Source organism: Stegodyphus dumicola, chromosome 10 (genome assembly GCF_044657685.1).
Source record: "Stegodyphus dumicola isolate Sdum_Otavi_A_Nest chromosome 10, ASM4465768v1".
Taxonomy (NCBI): domain Eukaryota; kingdom Metazoa; phylum Arthropoda; class Arachnida; order Araneae; family Eresidae; genus Stegodyphus; species Stegodyphus dumicola.
In genome coordinates this window covers 125,952,422-125,971,720 of record NC_140777.1, presented here as the reverse complement: position 1 = coordinate 125,971,720, position 19,299 = coordinate 125,952,422, and the positions used below count along the sequence as shown (strand labels likewise).

General features: G+C 34.3%; 1 protein-coding gene across 9 annotated transcripts in view; it reads left to right on the top strand.

Annotated features, from left to right (window-relative positions):
• Positions 1–13,220, top strand: part of LOC118191211 (uncharacterized) — a 65,944-nt gene extending 52,724 nt beyond the window's left edge. For all 9 annotated transcript variants that reach the window (XR_015043694.1, XR_015043696.1, XR_015043693.1 and 6 more), the window contains one exon: positions 13,018–13,220. Coding sequence is in view for 3 of the 9 variants with exons in the window: in XM_085826102.1 (XP_085682228.1) it covers positions 13,018–13,164 (147 nt within the window). In the remaining 6 variants the exon portion in view is untranslated. The remainder of the gene's footprint in view (positions 1–13,017) is intronic.
• Positions 13,221–19,299: the final 6,079 nt, after the last annotated feature.

The following is a 19,299-nucleotide window of genomic DNA, read 5'->3' as shown; positions in this document are numbered from 1 at the left end:
TTAGCTACCCCGCTTTTTAAAAATTAAACACATGACAATAAATTTAATATCAAATCGTAATAATTGACATTCATTTGATACAGCACTTTTTAGCTTTTCGCGAGTAATTGGTTAGGCTACATGGGCCGAGAGAGGACATCCAAGGGCATCCAAAGGACATGATGTTGAGGTCAAGCGAATGTAAGCGATACATTTACTCGATTACATTCTATTATTCTATGCTAGGTATTCATTACCGGGTTTTAAATTATCTTTCATAATAATGAGTGCTATACAAATTTCTGCAGATAATAGTATGTACTTAACCGCGAACAGGATTCATCAATTGTTTCTCAACTCGCATGCTGAAGATTCCACTTCATTTGTGCTTCTCTGAAGCTGATGCTTAGAGAGATACAAGCTTGCGGCACCCGAAAATATAGTCTTGTCTTATGTAGTCTTCTTCTCGCAATAATCCAAAATTTTGACCATCTAGTAAAAGTGAAGTGTTCACAACATCTAGTTGTGAAAGTATCCATTAGTCTTAAAGTTGATGTCGTCGCTTGTCATTTGCCTTAACTAAGTCATGTCACTTATCATCAGAATATGCACTACTCTTGGGCTACCAGGAACAGTTCTTTGAAAAATTTATCTGTTTGTTTAAAATTGTTTTGAGTGTCGAAGATAGGCCAATCGAAAGAAAGTAATGACATCTTTATCGAAATATTCTATTAGAAGCGGACGAGAACACGCGAGCGATAAGAATAATCCATTCTGTTTCATCGAGCTATAATTAATCTTATCTAATCCAAAAATGACAAGAATTGTCCTTGAAAATCTTCTTTCATTAGTTAGTTTCATCTTCGTAAAGGCTTCAGAAAAGTATTCATACTCTGCACAATTTGCCAGTGCTTAGTTTCGTATTTTTAGGAAGTATTAAATCTTAATTGGCTATATAAATTAACAGCCACTTTAATTGGCGAGTCGAAAATTTTCTGGAGAAGTTTTATGATAGGGAATGAGGTGCCGGAGCATCTTGGATATGACTCCTGGTATGATTTTTTTCTATCGAAAGTGAGACAGAGCTTCCCCTTTTACCCATGGATCAATTTGATTGCCCCCTGTGGTACATCTTGGGGCATTGTTTTCAGGGAGGACAGCTAATGTCTCACGGTATTGGCCAGTCATCTGATACTGGATGATTAAAGTGCCAGATTATTATCATGCTAAGCACGAGAACGCTGTATGGCAGCCATTATATCAATCAATTCATAACAGTTCATGGAAGATTCTCGCACTACTTTGATAGAGTCGAACTGGGTTCGTCAAAGCGTTACGGCTGCGGCTGAGAGGATGGAGATGCTCTCCACTATTTAACAGAGTGTGAATTCACATAAAATATCCGATGAAATCTACTTTTCTCTCGGGAAAAATCTAAGTACTTTGATGACTTACATTAACCTTCCATACCTCGAGCAACTTGCAAGAGAGGTGGGACAGTCTCATTTTTAAGGGCAATCTAAAGCGGAATTAATTTCCTCGCATGAAATATTCTCAAAGCGCCAAAGTACTTACAGAATAAAGGATTCTTCATTCCAAAATGGATTGTAAAATTGATTTATAACATCTAGTTGTTCACCTCCCTTTTTTAATGCAGTCGGAAATATCATTATGATCACCCACCTTACCCGGCATTTATTTTCATAATCGTTTGTTGTAGTCATATACGTTGAGTTACGGAAGTGTTTTAAATGACGAAAGTATTCATATTTTGGCAATGTCAAAATTTAAACACAAATGGACAAATTCCAAAATTAACTTTTAATTCAATCTTCCAGTTCTTATACTGATATTTGGGAACGTTTTATATTCGTTATGAAAAAATAAAATTACAAGAATTTAGGCTTCTATACGACAAAAATTGATAGGTTGATAGGGTAATTTAATTTCAAAATTTGCAATTTTTGATGTTCATCTCGCCGTGAGGGATCGATTTTATAAATTAGAATAATTCGAGCAACTAAATTTAAATGAAGTGCAACAAAAAATGTTTAGAATTTAATAGATTCGTAGAAGGAAGTCTTCTGGTCTGTGCATCAGATTTTTTGATAAAGGAATATAGAGGAGCTCTTATAAGAATAGCCTATGTCGCAGTTCAAATTGAATACAAAGTGTATTAAATTTAATTTAAACATTAATGATATTTAACTAGCAAAATCTCATTTTCTGCATGACATCTGTTAGAAGTGAATAATGAACGTTTAGTAAAAAAGTAGCTTCGTCGCTGAAACAAGGAAAATACAGGCAACAAAATTTGTTGAATGAACAACTACTGAAACGATAACAAGCCAATAAAACTGATATGCGCGATTATTTTCTGATGTAAAAACTTTATAACAATTAATATTTATAACCATGAAAATACTATAATTATATAGTATTGAATTTTTGTGTATGACCTAGATATTACAAAGTGTAAATTTAATAGTGATATTTCGTAAAAGTCACGATATATTTGTATTTTAAGCTTTGTAGGTTCGTTGTTCTTATTTTAAGTTGTCTTTGTCATTCATTGTTCATTCATTCTCAAATCATTTCATCTTTTTTGCTTACCTTCAGTGTGCGGAGGAGAACTGACTGCTTCAGCGCAACCGGCCCTTCTTTATTATTTTCTGGATTATGGAAATAAAATGTATGATCCTGGGGAGAATTGCACCTGAATTATAACAGCAGCTAATTCAGGAAAGATTCGTATTTCATTCCATAGTTTCGAATTTCATTCCATAGTTTCGAATTGGAGGCTAGTGTACCTTGCAATTACGATTACGTGGAAATCCAGGATGGATTTGAAACCATTCTTGGGACGTTTTGCAGCTATGAGGTAACAATGGTCAATGAGAGTTTGAATGAGTAATACATTAATGCCTTTAATTATTCACAGTTAGCTTGATTTCTTACCCACCATTAAACTACTGCTCTAAATTATTACTGTAAAGCATATTGGTGAGGAAGTTTTTCAAATGTAAATAAATACGTATAAAACTAGCAATCATTAATTCATCTCGAACTGTAATTTAATTGCAGCGAATAATTGTTACAAACAATGAATATTTACTGATAAAATAAATGACTAGTTATTTAATTTTATTTAGCAATTTAGTATTGTAAACGTAAATTAAGTGCATTTGTTATTCTTAACGCAACACTGTTTTCAAATTCCTCCGCCTTTTTTTCTGATACCGGGATGGAAAATGTTTTTCTTGTTACTAAATGTCATCATTGTATCATGAATATGCATTTTACTTTTTAAGCTGGTTCTTGAAGTTATAGAAAAATTCATGTTGCATTTTAACACCCATTAACAATGTTTTCTTCGCATTTTGAGGATTTTCAAAACCGAAGTAAACAAAACAAGAAGCACTTTTTAGATTAAATTCATCTTCTGAATGCAAATATGCACTTTATTCTCTAATACCGGCTCTTGCTTAGAAGTTACAACAATATTTATAAATACAAATTTTCCCCTCTTAAAGCAGGGACAGGGACAGGGAAAAGTGGACGGAGCACCAGAACTTCGTCAGTGACTTTTACAGGTGTTGCTCCGCCGCACTACTGTACCCCGCTGGGCTTTTAGTTGGCCCGCATCGGATGCTAGCCTACCAAGACATTTACATAGTAATTTTACATTAATATTAGACTTACGTATTGAATATACAATTACAAAGACATAGCATACAATTATTGCAAAGAAATTAACCTATCAACAAAAGTTGGATTATGGCAGATTGAAATAACATAATTATGGCAGATTGAAATAACAATTACTTCGAACATACATACAAACTTTCATTGTACATTGTACTTCATACAAACAATATATTTACATTAGTATATCTAGTTACATCGAATTAAAATAAACATCATTTTAAGGAGCTAATTGAAGATTTATTTATTTATTTATTTATTTTTATTTATTTTTTTTTTGTGCATTTTATCATACCTAGTTGAATTACTAAGGCGAATTCTCTTATTAATACATTTCCTTTCATTTTTTTAACTTGTTACACACAAATGCATCAGCACTGAAGTCTTACATTATTATTTTTGTAAATTAATGTATCATAAATATAGAAAATATACATTAGAAAATCACATAATACTTACATTTACACTAATATATCTAATAGAGTCGTATATTATTTACATTATTTTTTAATTAATGATTTAATTATTACACTAATACAGTCCAAATTCTTAATGTAACTATTTTATAAAAACTATTTATACCATATTTAGCCTGTTTCAGACACTTGCAATATTTCTGAAATCTTGCATTATTTTTGCAAGTTGTAGAATAAGAGGTATTTATACAGATGCGATAGCATCTTGACATATGTCTTCTCTTTTATATGCAAAAAGTTTCTTCATAATCAAGGAAACCTTTTGTTGTAAATGAGGTATCGTTAGCATGCATTTAATGTACTCAGGCGTAATTTGTGACCTTCCTTTGCAGTGTAGCTCTTTTGTGAGCTGGCATTTGAAAATATAGTGCTCTGGGTCTCCCTTTTCCCCACATACGCACTTGTTTGATTCGCTCAAATTTCGTGCAAAGTAGTACGTGGGGAAAGGACCATGTCCAGATAAGAATATGTTGATGAAGAAGTTATAAGAGATTGGATCATATGTGGGTTTCTTGTAGAAGTTGAAAAGCCTTCTACCTACTTCTGCATTTTCCCATTCAGTTTGCCATTTTTTTAATGTAATTTTTTTCAACATATGTTTCACATACGATTTAGGGAATGGGACATTGATTGGAGGTAGAGATGGGTCTTGAGCTGCATTTTTAGCAAGCGCATCTGCCCTTTCATTTTGGGCTTGTCCAGCATGCGCTTTTACCCACTTTATTTTTATAGATGTTCTCTTGCGCTGTGATAATAAATCGTAGATATCTTGCACTATTGATGATTTGTTTCTTGCATCATTGACAGCTTTAATTGCCGCTTGGCTATCACTGTAGATGGTAACACATGTTAGATGCTTTTGATGAGATCATAGAATAGCGTGTTTTATGGCTGAAAGCTCAGCTTGGAAAACGCTGTTGTTGTTCCTTAGGTGTCCTTTCCATTCTGTTGTATCTTGTTCTGAGAGGAGTGCAAAGAACGCACATCCTACTTCTTCGTTTAACTTTGACCCATCTGTGTACACGACTGGAAATGAAGGTACACTGAGGGTGTCTTCTTTTGTAGATATTCTGAGTTTTGCATGTACTGCAGGGTGTCTTAGGTAAGGATTTCGTGGCTGTTCAAAATCAAGGGGGCACAGGTTTTAATCTTCTACCTCTATGTTTTTCTTGAGGTGGAATAACGTGGCTAAGTCTGCATCTTCTTTTGCTTTCAGGTGGAGGGGTGGGATTCCTGTTAATACACAGAGAGCTGCCGTTGAGGTAGTTCTGTATGCTTTTGCTATTTGTAAGAGGAAGGGGCGTTGGATCGAAGATAAGAGTCTTTTCTTTTTCACTGTCATAGGGTGAGTCCATGCTGATGCCCCGTAGAGGATTATTTTTTCGATCACGGTATTATAGAGAATGTTTTGCATCCTCGACTTGAGGCCCCACGTTGTGCCTTGCATCCTTGCGAGGGCTCTAGAAATAGTTTGGGTCTTCTTCCGAATTTCCATGAGGTGTGGGATCCAAGAAAACTTTTGGTCAATTTTCAATCCGAGGAATTTGATTTATTTTGAGATCTTGATTCTTCTATTATTGATTTTAATGCAAGGTAGCCTTTGTAGCGATTTGCCCGGTTTTGGAAATAAAATAATATGTGATTTGGGCTCTGAAATTATTAGTTTTTGATTGACGCAGAGGGAATGGAATATGGAGAGAGTCTCGTTACTATTCTTTTCTAGTATGTCTCTTGAATGCCCATTTGTTACAAAGGCCACATCGTCGGCAAAGGCGATGAGCTTTGTATGGTCCGGCCACTTGTAGGAGGTGATATAATTGAAGGTGATGTTCCACAGGTCTGCACTTAGACAAGAACCCTGTGGACAGCCCCTCGTTATTCTTCTTTCTACTATACAGTTGTTGCTGATGATTATCGTTGCTCTGTTTGTTAGGAAACTATTCATTAGCTTGAATATGTTCCGAGGGCATTTAATGTTGCGCAAGGCTTCAAGGATACCAGGCCACCACACGGAATCAAACGCATTTTTGAGATCCATGCAGAGTACTGCTGTATGGAGAGCTGAAAATTTATTCCTACGGATCTGCTCTTGAAGTTCTACTATCGCATGTGATGTAGATTTGAGAGGTCTGAAGCCGTATTGGTTGGGGCTTATGGTTTCGTTTTTCTCTAAGTGGTGGCGTAATCTGCCCGCGATTGCACGTTCCAGAAGTTTACCTATTGCAGGTAAGAGGTTGATTGGTCTGAAGGCTTCCGGATCCGTAGGATCTTTATTATTTTTCTTGAATAGCATTGTTTGTCCCTGTTTGAGACAATTCGGGAAGACATAAAATTTGAGGCAGAGGTTTAGTAGTTTATGGAACAGAAAAGGCATTGCGTGGTGAATTATCTTAATAATCCTGTTGTCTAATCCGTCAGGTCCCGGAGCTTTATTATTCGGAAGATACTTAATAATTTTTGAAATTTCTTGTGAGTGGAATTCCACATCGTCTGGAGTATTTGGAGCGGTATTATTGTATCTAATGTCGGAATGTGAGTGGCCATCGTCTTCTGCATTATCTTTTAGGAAAACAACATCTAGAATATTGTTGAGAATCTTTTCAGTGACATTACCAAGCTGGCTGTTACGTGAGAGTTGATCTCTCGAAAGACCGATATGTGCGGGACTAAAAACTTTACTTGTAGCCATTTTATACAGCTGGCCGTATGTATCTTTATTACTACAGCAATAATTCTTCCAGCTGCGTAATTTTGCTTCAGTTATTTTCTTTTTGTAATTTGCTAATTGTTGCTTGTATTTTATCCATATTTTCATTTTCAACCCTTCCGGAGCACTTTTCATTTTTCTACAAAGGGCCCTTGTATGTTGCTTTTCACGTCTTAATTCCTTTGTCCACCAGTTAGTCTTCGTAATCTTGTTGTCGTTACGGAGTTTAAATGTGTTGGTCGCTGTCTCCTGTATTGTTTTGATAATTGTTTCCATTAAATCATGGACTGCATCGGGTGATGTGCATTTATCTATAAGTTTCTCCGCATACTGAAGACATGTGGAGATTTTTCTTCCAAATTGCCTTGCTTTTTGCTTTGAGATTGAAAATCTTCTTAATTTGAGGTCGGGGATTTCTTCTGATAATTCAAATGAGATGTAGTTATGATCTGAGTGGCTTGGATCATCAAGAACTTTCCATTCTTGTATTTTATTGGAGATACTCAATGTTGACAGTGTCAAGTCCAGCCATCCTTTACCATTTGTTGTTTCAAATGTAGGAGTGTCTGAAGAGAGGTTATGTATATACAGATTGTGTGTAGCAATAAAGTCAGCTGGTGTATGTCCTCTATTATCTGTATTATTGTAATGCCACATTTGATGGTGAGCATTGAAGTCACCTGTAATCACGTGCTGTGATCTTCTGAGATTACTAAAGATATTTTCTAATGTGTGGAGATTCAGCCCCATATCCTCTCGTGGTGAGCAGTAAATGGAAGTAATTAATAGCTGTTCTGATTTACAGTTAATACTTATCGTCATCACATCTCTATGGCTTAATATAATTGTAGGGGACCATTTGGTATTGGTGACTATAATACTGGCACGTGGGTTAACTAGAGGATCCTTTTCGGTAGATTGAAATATTTGCCAGTGAAGGGGAAGGCATCTAACTTCACCTTTTACGCAATACGGCTCGGTAATGCAAATTACATCATGATTGTTATTTTCAATTACTTCACTAAGTTGTTCTGACGCCTTTTTTCCTCTGCCTAAGTTTATTTGAAGGATTCTAAGCTTGTCCTGTGGAGGCGAATTATTGTGTAAAATTGTCGTAAACAGTTGAGATTGGGGAACTGAAGGGGCGGCGGTAGTACTTGATGGATTCATGTATAGAAAGGGAAGTTTAAATTAACTTAAAAGAAACTAGGTAGTAAGCTAACTATTCTTCTTGCTTTGATGTGTAAACTGCAGCAGCTTTAACTTTTGAGATTTCCCTCTGATATAATGGGCATTTGGGGGAGAATGCAGCATGTGAAGTATTGATGTAGGTTCCATATGTGCAGTTGAACAGTTTACAGTTGATACAATCCGGTACGTCTTCTTTGCAATTCCTTATGGAGTGAGGTCCGCCACAGAAAGCGCAATAAGTCCTAAATTTGCATGCACTACCAGAATGTGAGAAATCTTGGCATCTGTAGCATCTCCTCACTCCGTAGAATTCTGCGATTGGGAGAATGCTCCAATTAATTATAATTTTCTTACGTTCAATACATTTTGATAGAGTACGAGGGGAGCATTCGAGAACCCACTTAATGGTGTTGGGGTTTTTGCCTTTTGTGTAAAAGAGAGGTGAAATCTCCTCTTTATCAATCCTTAGTTGGTCAACTAGTTCTTCGAGAACTAATTTTGGTCGTAACGTATTCGGGATATTATTGATTGAGATTTTCGGTTTTTTAACCCTTGGTGTTTTTATTTCTATTAAGTTATTTGCTTCTTCGGAAACGTTTATGGCGTTAGTAATCTTGTTGAGTTCTTCCTTTGAAGTGCTGCTGATCGCGATGCCTCCATTCTTAATATTTGCTATATAATCAATATTGGTATTTATTTCTTTGAGGGGAAGGATCTGATTTAGTTTCTCTGTAATATGGCATTTTAGCTCTTGCTTTGGGTATAGCAAAATAGTTGGGTTATTTTTTCTTGGTACCTTTGCTACAGCATTAGCATATGAAATTTTAGGAACATTATTATCCTCTAATAATGACGGCATTGTTTCTGTATTAATTAAGTCTGTGGTGGAATCATCGCACTGACATGTGACGGCGTGGGAGGGATGCGGAATACCTATCGGAAACGGAACGTCGCTTACGTTACTGATCCCATTACTTGTAGCAATATCTCTGAGCTCATCGAGCATCTTTTTAAGCTTTGTGAACATTCCTGGTGGGATGATGCATTTTCCGCCTCGTCTAGTACTGGCTAGATCTAGACATGCATGATAAAGATTTACGGCTCTTATATGCGTTTCTTGGCGTACTGTTGCTGCTTTTTCCGGTGGTAAGTTTCTTCTATTGTTACAATTTGCTAATGAAACCGTTCTCCGTGTTCAGCACCGTTATTACCATTATTATCAGTAAAGAAATTCAAATGAGAATGGACAGCATGTGTTTCTGGAAACATTCTCGACATCTAATCTTTCCGTATGATGTCACATGCTTCTTTACTATTTGTTCCTAATTTTCTATTCTTCCATTCCTTCGAAAAACTTGTCAAACTTATCCAAATGCACTTTATGTTTCTGCACCTTCACTCATTTTCTGTTCGAATCAAAAACCAAATAACAAATCATATATTTTGAGATCCAAAATATGTACCTCATTTTATTTTCTTCATGCGTAGATTTGGAAATTTGATGGAGAAGTATTATAAGATCTTTTTGCAATACCTTTAAGTCTTTATCAATCCCGATTCGGTATGAAATGGGGAAGCAGTATCTTCATTTTATCTACAAGGAGGTTGTGCAGTAACATTTCATGTTGAAATATAGGTGGATTTTAGTCCTTCTTTTTATAATATAAATTCCTGATAGTGCTGTTTCACTCTCACGGGAAACAAAAGTATTTTGTATAACTCTGTTGCAAACGCGAAAGAATTGCTTCCAACAGTATTTCTATGTATAGCTTAGGTGGTTACAGATAATAACTCCTCTTTTGTTATACTAAAAAGAAAGAAAATAAAATTTTTTTATTATATTTTCGCAACCACTAGCCCCAAAATTAGGAAGACTTGCCAATAATGTAACATTATGAGCAGGCAAGTTTTATTTCGAAATGCTTTAATACAATATTGAATCTTAAAATTCCCTCAAACTGCCTCTTCGCGTATACCAAATACTATCATTTTGCTAAGGAAATGCTGTCTCTGTTTTATTCTCCTTTTTCATATGTTTCCTCCAAGTAAGCTGCTGATTAAGGCATTAAATATATTTCTGAGAGTTGAAATTTATAAAATACGAAGGAATGTAGTTATCAGCATCATGTTTATTTTATGAATTACTCACATTTATATTGGTGAATGAAGTCTTCTGACTTTCAGATAATTTTAATTTTCGAAATATGCCGAAACCAGTGCCTCAAAGTGGCAAAACTAGCAACAGTTTTATCGCTGCCATGAAGTCATAAATAATTCCTTTCGTATTTGGGAGGGGGTGAGATTGCAGTCCAAGAGGTTTCAATCTATGCTAGAATTTTATCTGTCATACTGGATAGCGGGTGCTATCTTGCCAGCTTCTCACACCATGCACCAAATGTTTTCACATTGAGAAATATTTAAAGAATATCGAGTGAAGTCAGCAGCTAATTCTCTATTCTGGGCGTGTTGAGCTAGGTCAGAAGTCGAATATGATAAGATTTAAAATGCATTTTGGGCATTTATTTACTTTACATCAATTCTTGTTACTAATTTCAGTCCTTTTTATGAATTCCAAATTACTATCGTGAAGGACTTGATCATGGAGCCATATAGATCAATTAAATGAAAGAAGGAATGATGCAAGATTAATATAAATAAATTAAAAAATTCTTTCTAAGATTTCACTAAGCATTTGATAAGTTCATGAAAACTGTGGCTATTTTGTTATTTTACAGATGTAATAGTAATATTTGATAGTGAAGTGTTTACTAATGAATGAATAAAAGTTGCATTACCAAGAGCTTTCGCGTATGAGAAGGTTTTGTTCAAATTCTTCCTTCGCAATGAATGATATATTTTATTAAAGATATTGGGTGAAAGAATAGGAGCTAACCGAGAAGAATAAAAGAAGAGCCAATACTTTTAAGGAAATGTTTCGTTCATTGGTGGAGAAAGCGTGGCAGAATTTGTGCTTGCAAAACTTCAAAATATCAGTCAGGAATGCAGTTTTAGAAATTCATGTAAGCTGTTTCCCTTTTTCCAACTCTTATAACTTATATGTGGCCTATGGTTTAAGTCCGCTGAATGTTGGTAGTTCGACCTGGTTTGGGTTCGAATCCAGACGAACGGTTGGCTGCATGGTTGCTTTTCGGGGTTTTCCCCATATGTAATGTGATTATGAGCCAGTTTACCTATTGAAGTAACCTAACCATTTCATAAGTTATTGTTTCGAAATTGTAGACTTATTACAATTCATTGACGGTATTTAAAATTAAGCATATGCCATGTTTAGAGACGATATAAGGCAAAGGCAGTTCATACTTTCCTGAAATGCATCGCTTTCTTCCAGAAGAGTCATCAGGCTGCATTTATTATGTAATCTTTCAAGGCCTATAGGCTTTAATTTAATAATAGAAGAGTTCAAACCATATAATAGTAATTTTATATATGAATTATATAGAGAATTATTAAATTAACGCAACGAAGAGATGTCTTATTTTAAGAAATTTTCGTAAGTAATAAAATTAAGAAGATTATTTAAATTTTAAAATATGATATTAAAAAAAATAAAGCATTTTAAATTTTCAACATATTTCACACATAAAATAATACTATTATTAATTGGCAATTTTTAAAGGAATAATAATGATCTAGAAAGTAATAAGTAACTACTATTTCATTTTTCATAATTAAGTACAAATATTTCAAGATCATATTAGAAATTAATTTAAATATATACAGTTTGTATTTATTTTCCGCATCGATGAGTTTAAAGTCCCTCTGACTTTTTTTGTTCGTAATTTCCACAAAATATCAAATTAGGAGTATTTTTTATGTGTATTAGATGTAGAGTATTTGACAGTATTTGTACTGATTTTACAAAAAGGGTATTATTAACTCCTTAATTTGTTTGCAAGCATATAAAGCACACACCTTTATGCGATTAGGAGAAGAAGTATTAAATGATTTCTTCCTGTAGAGTTGAAAATACGGCGCTAATAATTTTGCTCAGACTCATACCTATATCATTGTTTATTTCCACACAAAGCAGATCTTAGCAATGATAAGATTAAAACATAACAATATCTTTCCACCGAATGAAAGATCTTAACACTTTTGTAAAAGAAATTCACGGATTTTCTCCTGATTTCTGTAAAATTCACCGTGAAAAATTTTGAAATTCCGCAAAATCATCAATGTATTAACAATAATGATAATAATACAATACTATTTAATAATTTAGAAATATTTTCAGTTTGCGTATGTTGGTTATTCTTTGTTCTAAGCATTTGTAAGGTTTATCCTAAGTTTATAACAGTTATTTTAAATTTATCACACTTTTCTATCTGTTCTAATTTCCGCTTATAATTCCTTACCAGAATAAGTTTTTAGAATCGCGTTAAATACAAATGAGAAGGAGTGGTATTTAAGTCAAAGTTCCATTGACCTGAGAAAGAGAATTAGATTTCCTGAGCAGCGCGCGTTCGCCTTTTGACTACGTCTCTCTAAGTTGTTACTACGCTCGGCCGTATTATGTGCCTTTACATGGCTTCGCTAGCTAATTTAATATTACGGGCTAACTCGTTTAGAAATTGTGTTAGCTTCGACTAAATATATTTAGTCAGTCATTAGTTATGTTATTATTTAAGCTCTAGTGGAGGCTTTGTTGTACGTTCTGACAAAGGGACCACCTGTTAACCTTTAGTTTGAGCAATAAAGGCTAATTAACTCTTCTTCAGTTTTACGTTTCTGTTTTTGGACTTAAGCAATTATTCGCTTGGCTGTTCAATAGGGTCTCAACACTTATTTAATTGATAAAAGGAAGGATCTCTGCATATTATTCCTTAATTTATTTATTAAATCAAAGCTGTAAATCCCATATTTCTGGAGCAACGTTCAATAAACTAACTTTAAAGTCTGTCAAAATTTAATTCTAACACAAATAAATCTTGTTTTTAGATTCCGCCGGAGGTTATATCTTCTGGAAATCGTCTCTTCATCCACTTCCATTCTGACGATTCAATTGAAGCAAAAGGATTTGCTTTGGCCTATTCAGAAATCATCATGACTGATCATGACCTGACTGATCATTTGCACCTTCTATGAAAGATCAAATTAGAACGGTCAATTCAGAAAATTTGTAAAACTTGTGTGATGTGAATAATAAATGTTACTTTGGAAAAGATTTGCTTTTTTTATTTCTTTTACGAAAATACAATTTTACATCCAACATATGAATTTTTATGTTATTATAAAAGGTGTTCAAAAGATTTATAAATATACAAAGGATAGGAAATACTTGAAAGATAAATTGTAGCATTTATGTTGTCGCATTTAAGTTTTGCTAAATAAATGTTATTTAATTTATATATTGCCTTTATTTTTTTTTCAAAATTTGTGTAGATTTTAGGAACAATCAGTTTTACTGTAAAGTTAGAATTACGAATAGCAGTGTGTGAAGGCTTTAACCGCAACTGCCTTGTCGTATAAAGTTTTGTTGGTGGCTCCAGATCTAGTCTTGAACTGAAAATTGTAAAATAAGGATAGATCCAGTTTTGGTAAGAGGACAGTTTGAATTTCTGTCGAGGTCCTGCCGAAACTTGAAATCTCTGTTACATTTAGATTAAGTTGTTCATTTTATAACAATTTCAAAGAAGTTTGCGTTTAAGCCATGGTTAGTCGCCTGGTAACTTTATGTTACATATTTTAATTTAACTCATTACAAATGGTAAGACTGAATACATTTAAAGAAATGTTATTTCTGTAGCTGTTTGTTTTCGAGTTATATATTCTGGTGGTGATAATTCATCTCACAGAATCTACGTAGTACATTATTTTTAGTGTAACTGAGCTAGCAAACTTAATTTGAACGCACAGCAAGTCGTAGAACATTTCCGAACGGACTATTCAGGCATCATAGTATACATATAAGCCTTGATCTAAAACAGTACTGTCAATGTTCGTTTGAGATTCCCTTTTATTTTTCTTCATGATTATTAAGTAAACAATGTTTCCAGGCTTGGGAATTGTATTTTGAGCAAATAACGTTGCACGTCTCAAAATGGGGCAATTGCACTAGTGAAATTTCTTCCAAATATCAGCAGTTTGAATTGCAACGTTATCCATTACATTTTCATGGTGAATCACTATAATATACTAACCCGTTTTGTCTTATTTGTCTGTATATTCAGAAGCTACGCAACAATCTGAAGTAATTATATGCTGAGTATTAGAAAAATGAAATGTATCTCACTACTCGGTTTTAAAAAAGAACACTGCAACCATTTTTTAGAGTTTAGATGCTTCTTCAGTATGGTCAAGAGTTTCATTTGCAGAACATCATGCAGCAGAAATTTTATTTACCGTATTTCCTCACGTACGTTTCCCCTTTTTTACTAATATTATCGTTCTAAAATCGAAAGGAAAAATTATGTTAGTAATTTAATTTTCGAAGAGCGCAATTACAGAAATAACATTATAAATGAAATGTAGTCATGCGTAAACTACGGGTAACTATTACAAGATTATTCTTTAAAGGAAACCTACAATCCATTAAGAATACATATTAATATTAACATTAAAATACCTAATAATATATCTTGAATTCTCTTTCCCTACAACTTGAATTTCGCCCGTCCTTGTTGTTGTCCACTCACATAATATGATGTTGCTAGAAGTGCTTATCTGTGTCGTCTTCTACAACTTGCAAGTCGTCACCATCATCTTCCTTACCGTTAATTCCGTCTTTTCATGTGTAATGGTCTTGTAAACCATCGAGAACATTATCTATCCCTTTTATTATTATTTCTTCATCAGTCAGAGTCCATGCACCCAAAATCTAAGAGAAAAATCAATTTAGTGAATGGTCTCTGAATGTTTCTTGTTCTAGTAAAATTGAGAGATCCTGCTGCTATCCGCTCGTTTTAAAGCTTTCGTAGATTAAAAAGGTTTATACTCTGATCTAGTTGCTGGAGTGATGTCAGTCCTCCTGGAATAATGACAGAAACGGTGTTTGTTTTCATTTTCTATGAGATAACATTGTATAATTTCCATACACTTTTAACATATACTTTCATTAAGACATCCACCCTTTCTCGGATATCCTAATTATGATATGACAAGGGATTTTTGTTTTGGAATCGTCTTTCCTTTTAAAACTGCAAAAGGCAGCAGTTTTTTACCGTCAACGGTTACTACTAACATCTCTGTAAAAAGCACTTTTTCAACTCCTTTAGTTTCCATTAACACAGAAGATGTCCCCTTTTGATTTACAGTAGTGCAATTAAGCCTGCCGAAAAACACAGAATTGTTTTTTCGCTTCTTAGATTTCAAGACCATAATTGCAGTCCTTTCTTTGCTTGATGACGATCCTGTGAAATTCCAATACCTTTTCTTCATAAAGCCTCCCCATAAATACCACCCTTTCTTCTTTAATAGCGTTATGCAGGCATTGTTCTTCTCATTAAACTAAATTCATTTCTTTTCGTGAAACTATTTATCCATCCTCTGGTCGCTTTAAATTGTTGCGCTGTAATATTATGTTTCTTTGCTTCATCCCTCACATTCATTTGTATCATTTTACGCCTGTGCCATTGTTCTTTGCTGTGTCTCGTAATTCTTCACATCATTATCAGTTTCTGGAAATTTACCCGCTTTTCAGTCCCTGAAACGCTCTTTGCTCTGAATTTGTCTTCCTCAATGCATCTTTTTGTTTTCTCGGGGAGGGAATCAAAGAAGCTTTAACACCAACCTGTCTATTTTCAGGTTTGACCCCATAAACTTCAATGAATTTTAAAACTTTTAATTTACATTCAGCGATGCAACTATGATTGTTTTCTTTACCGTGGTTCTGAAAATTCATGCTGCATTGCGCAAGTAGTACACATATCAAGAAAAATTTCCTCTATTAATACTCAATCCTAAATAAAGATTCGAAGCGAATCGATAAGCTAAAGATACGAATATCACGCAGAGCGCAACGTATCCGACTCAATGACCTTGTAAAGACCCAATGGTACCTCACATGAATGCGTCTTGACAGTAGTTCGCAAACTGACATCGGAGGAAGGGAGGAAACAAAGAATCCAGATTTTGAAAGATCGAGCACACTAGCAGTAGATAAAGCTACTGTGAACTGGAACATAAATAAGAGAAGTAAAGTGGAATTACATGTTTGGAAAGTTTCTTCAGTATGATAACAGACACTACGTCCAGGTAGCTTAAGAAAGAATCTCCACAAAATACGTCTCAAAAATGAAAGGGAAATTTAAATGGATGAAATGCTAATACGAAAATGCAAATAAAAAAATAAATACACTAAATAAAAGTAAAAATAAACAAGGAAATACAATTTACCAATAAACTGGCCCTCAGAGGGGAAAGCTGCGTACAGTACGGGCAGTGGGAAGTTTAAACTAAGATTTTTAAAATTTTCAGAAGCTATGGTTGAAACGCTAGTGGAAAATGTACGCGAAGAAATACGATACATTTTTCTGGTTTGCGTAACATCTGACTTAGGATATCTGACAGAATTTCGTCCTATTCCTTTCTTGTATCATTTCAGCCAAAAACGACGTAAACTTACAAAAATATCTGCTTATTAGGTGGATTAGGAGATTCAAACGTGAATAATGCTTAGTTGAAAATCGTCTTGTTGGGTACTATTGCAAATGTATATAAATATGTTTTTCTTCTTCTGGATGTATTTTGAATTTTGTGTATTTTTTCAGTTATTATTTTTTATTTAGAGTCCTTCAAACAATAATTTTACTGCGCATTTTTGTTTGATGGAGTTCATGTCCGCTTAATGTGCTTGCTAATATTTGTTTCCTGTATTATGCAATAGATCTTGTCATTTTAAATCGATCAGCTTCTGAATCGTGAAAACAACTCATTTAAAATCTAGTAAATGTATCCAAATTATCTTCCTTGGTCTCGGAGACAATTTCTGTCTCCAAAGTGGCAATATTTCTCGATTTCAGGTAATTTGGTAACATTTTAGGTTATTTTGGAAAACTCAGTTTCGAAGTGCTGACAGCGCTTGTCCTGGAAGCTTCCAAGTTTCTGGCAATGCTGAGCAATCCTATGAATACAGCTACGTTTGGTGCAGACACTTGAAGTACGGTGATTTCAGTTGATCATAAAATGAGAGTTGATAACGATTTATCCACTTCAGCGTTTGCCCCAAGACAGACTCGTCCGCTTGAGATGGCGTTTTCATCCGTTAGTAACAGCAGACTCCCGTCGGGCTGAAGTGTGGACTGGACCGTGACCTCCGAGATATATTCGTCGCATCATGTTTTTCCAATCTCTCAGAATGAGTCGAAAATGAAAAGAGGTGATTGATGGCTTACTTGGTCACGCTGCTTCCACAGCGGAGCTGTATCAGGAAAGCTAAGAATGGGGAATAACTTTCTCCGAGTGGATACCCCTTCAACACACATCTCGTGAGATCTACGTCAACTTCCTCCCTTCCATTAACGAGCAAAGAGATCTGAATGTTTTAAATGGTCTCCTTTTAATCCTTAACGAGTCCCTGAGTATATGCTCTGTATATTAGCCTCTTAACTATAAATTGCATTGAAATGTTTTACCTAATATATGTATTTTATTTTGTCACCTTAACTGCTACATAGATGGAAATGTCATTCAGTTCAAATTTCATTATCACTATGTTGCGCCAATTATGAATGACATTACTGAACTGAAATTTCCGAAGTTACATTTCATTTTTCAAAACTTGAATAAATTAATATTTTACTCTTTAATCGATATTTTTTATTTTTGAAAGCTGATAAATTGAGAAAGCTGCAACAATAAAAGTCTGGGAAATTTAAAAGAAATAACAGTAATATATGAAATTTGGAATGCTGTAGTGTTGCTTTCATTTTCTTCCTAAATGAATAAATATATTTTGCTAAAAACATTTTTGACAATATTTACTTTTTATTTCTATTTATTTTAAAAGCATTCTGCATAAAAATTAGCCTGTTTCAAAGACGTTGTCTCCGAGATATATTCGATCTTTCTATACAGATATGTCTTTCCAGATCTTTCTATACTTCATATACGAGATAAAGTAAAAGAAAATAATTCACTAATGGAGTAGCCGACTACTTTGGCTTTTTATGATCACACGTGGGATTTTTCTCCTCCCCTTTATTTTTGTTCGAAGGATTAAGTAGATTAAAAATACGTATAAATCTTATACTTTTAAATAGCAATGAAATAGCTGGAACATAAATATTCTATCAAAAATTCAGTAAATATTATATCATAAATTCTTTAACTCGTTCAGGACCAGCGTCGCGTATACGCGACGCAACAATTCCACTCCTACGAGCCCAGCGTCGCGTATACGCAACATTAAAACGGAACGATTTATTTAAATTTTTAAAAGCTAGTAAATGGAGCTAAGTGGTAATTGTTTCACATAGGTTGATTCATATGGCATTTGACCTTCAAGTACTGGCATTAGTTTCTGTTTTATGCTTCTAGTTTTGAGAGATTTATTGAAATAAACAAACTGGAAATCGCGGCTCTTTATAAGTGTGCCTGTGAATTAAAGGATCACAGGCATTCTTGTTTATTTCCTTAGGATTTTCTTTCTTTTTTTTCTATTCGTTTTGAAACTTAACATAAGCTTAGTTAATTAAAAAGTAACATTACAACATTATTATAGAAGGAGAAAGACTATCAGCTTTCTCGACGCGTAATGCATCTTGCTCACACTTTTCAAGAAAGAGTTTTTGTTTTTCTTATTCGATTTAATAGGTCATTATATATAATGACATAGGCATTATAATTTGGTATATAATGCATTTACTTTACATAAAATGTATAGATTAACGTTATCAGTAATGGATATCCCGCAAGTGGGGGTCTTTCCTTGATCACTGCCCGGTCATAGTGGACGCTGTTTTCGATTTAGAAAAACAGGAAGTTTTCTAATATAAACCTGATGTCACACAGTGTTTGAGGATAAAATATTTCTGAGTGTCTTTTGAAGTTTTGTGACATATGTTGGGGTTATACTTAATTTCATTCCGTTAGCCATGGCTAAGAGACCTTACTTAAAATATTTGTTCAACATCACCGTACACTATACCTTTCCGTCTAACTGGAAGACAGTTTCCGAAAATTTCAGTTTCCGAAAATTTACGTTGACGGAAAGTAATACAGCTAGGAGAAGATGCGCTGTGTGCGCTAAAACCAAGGAAAAGCGAAAGCAAACAACGTATT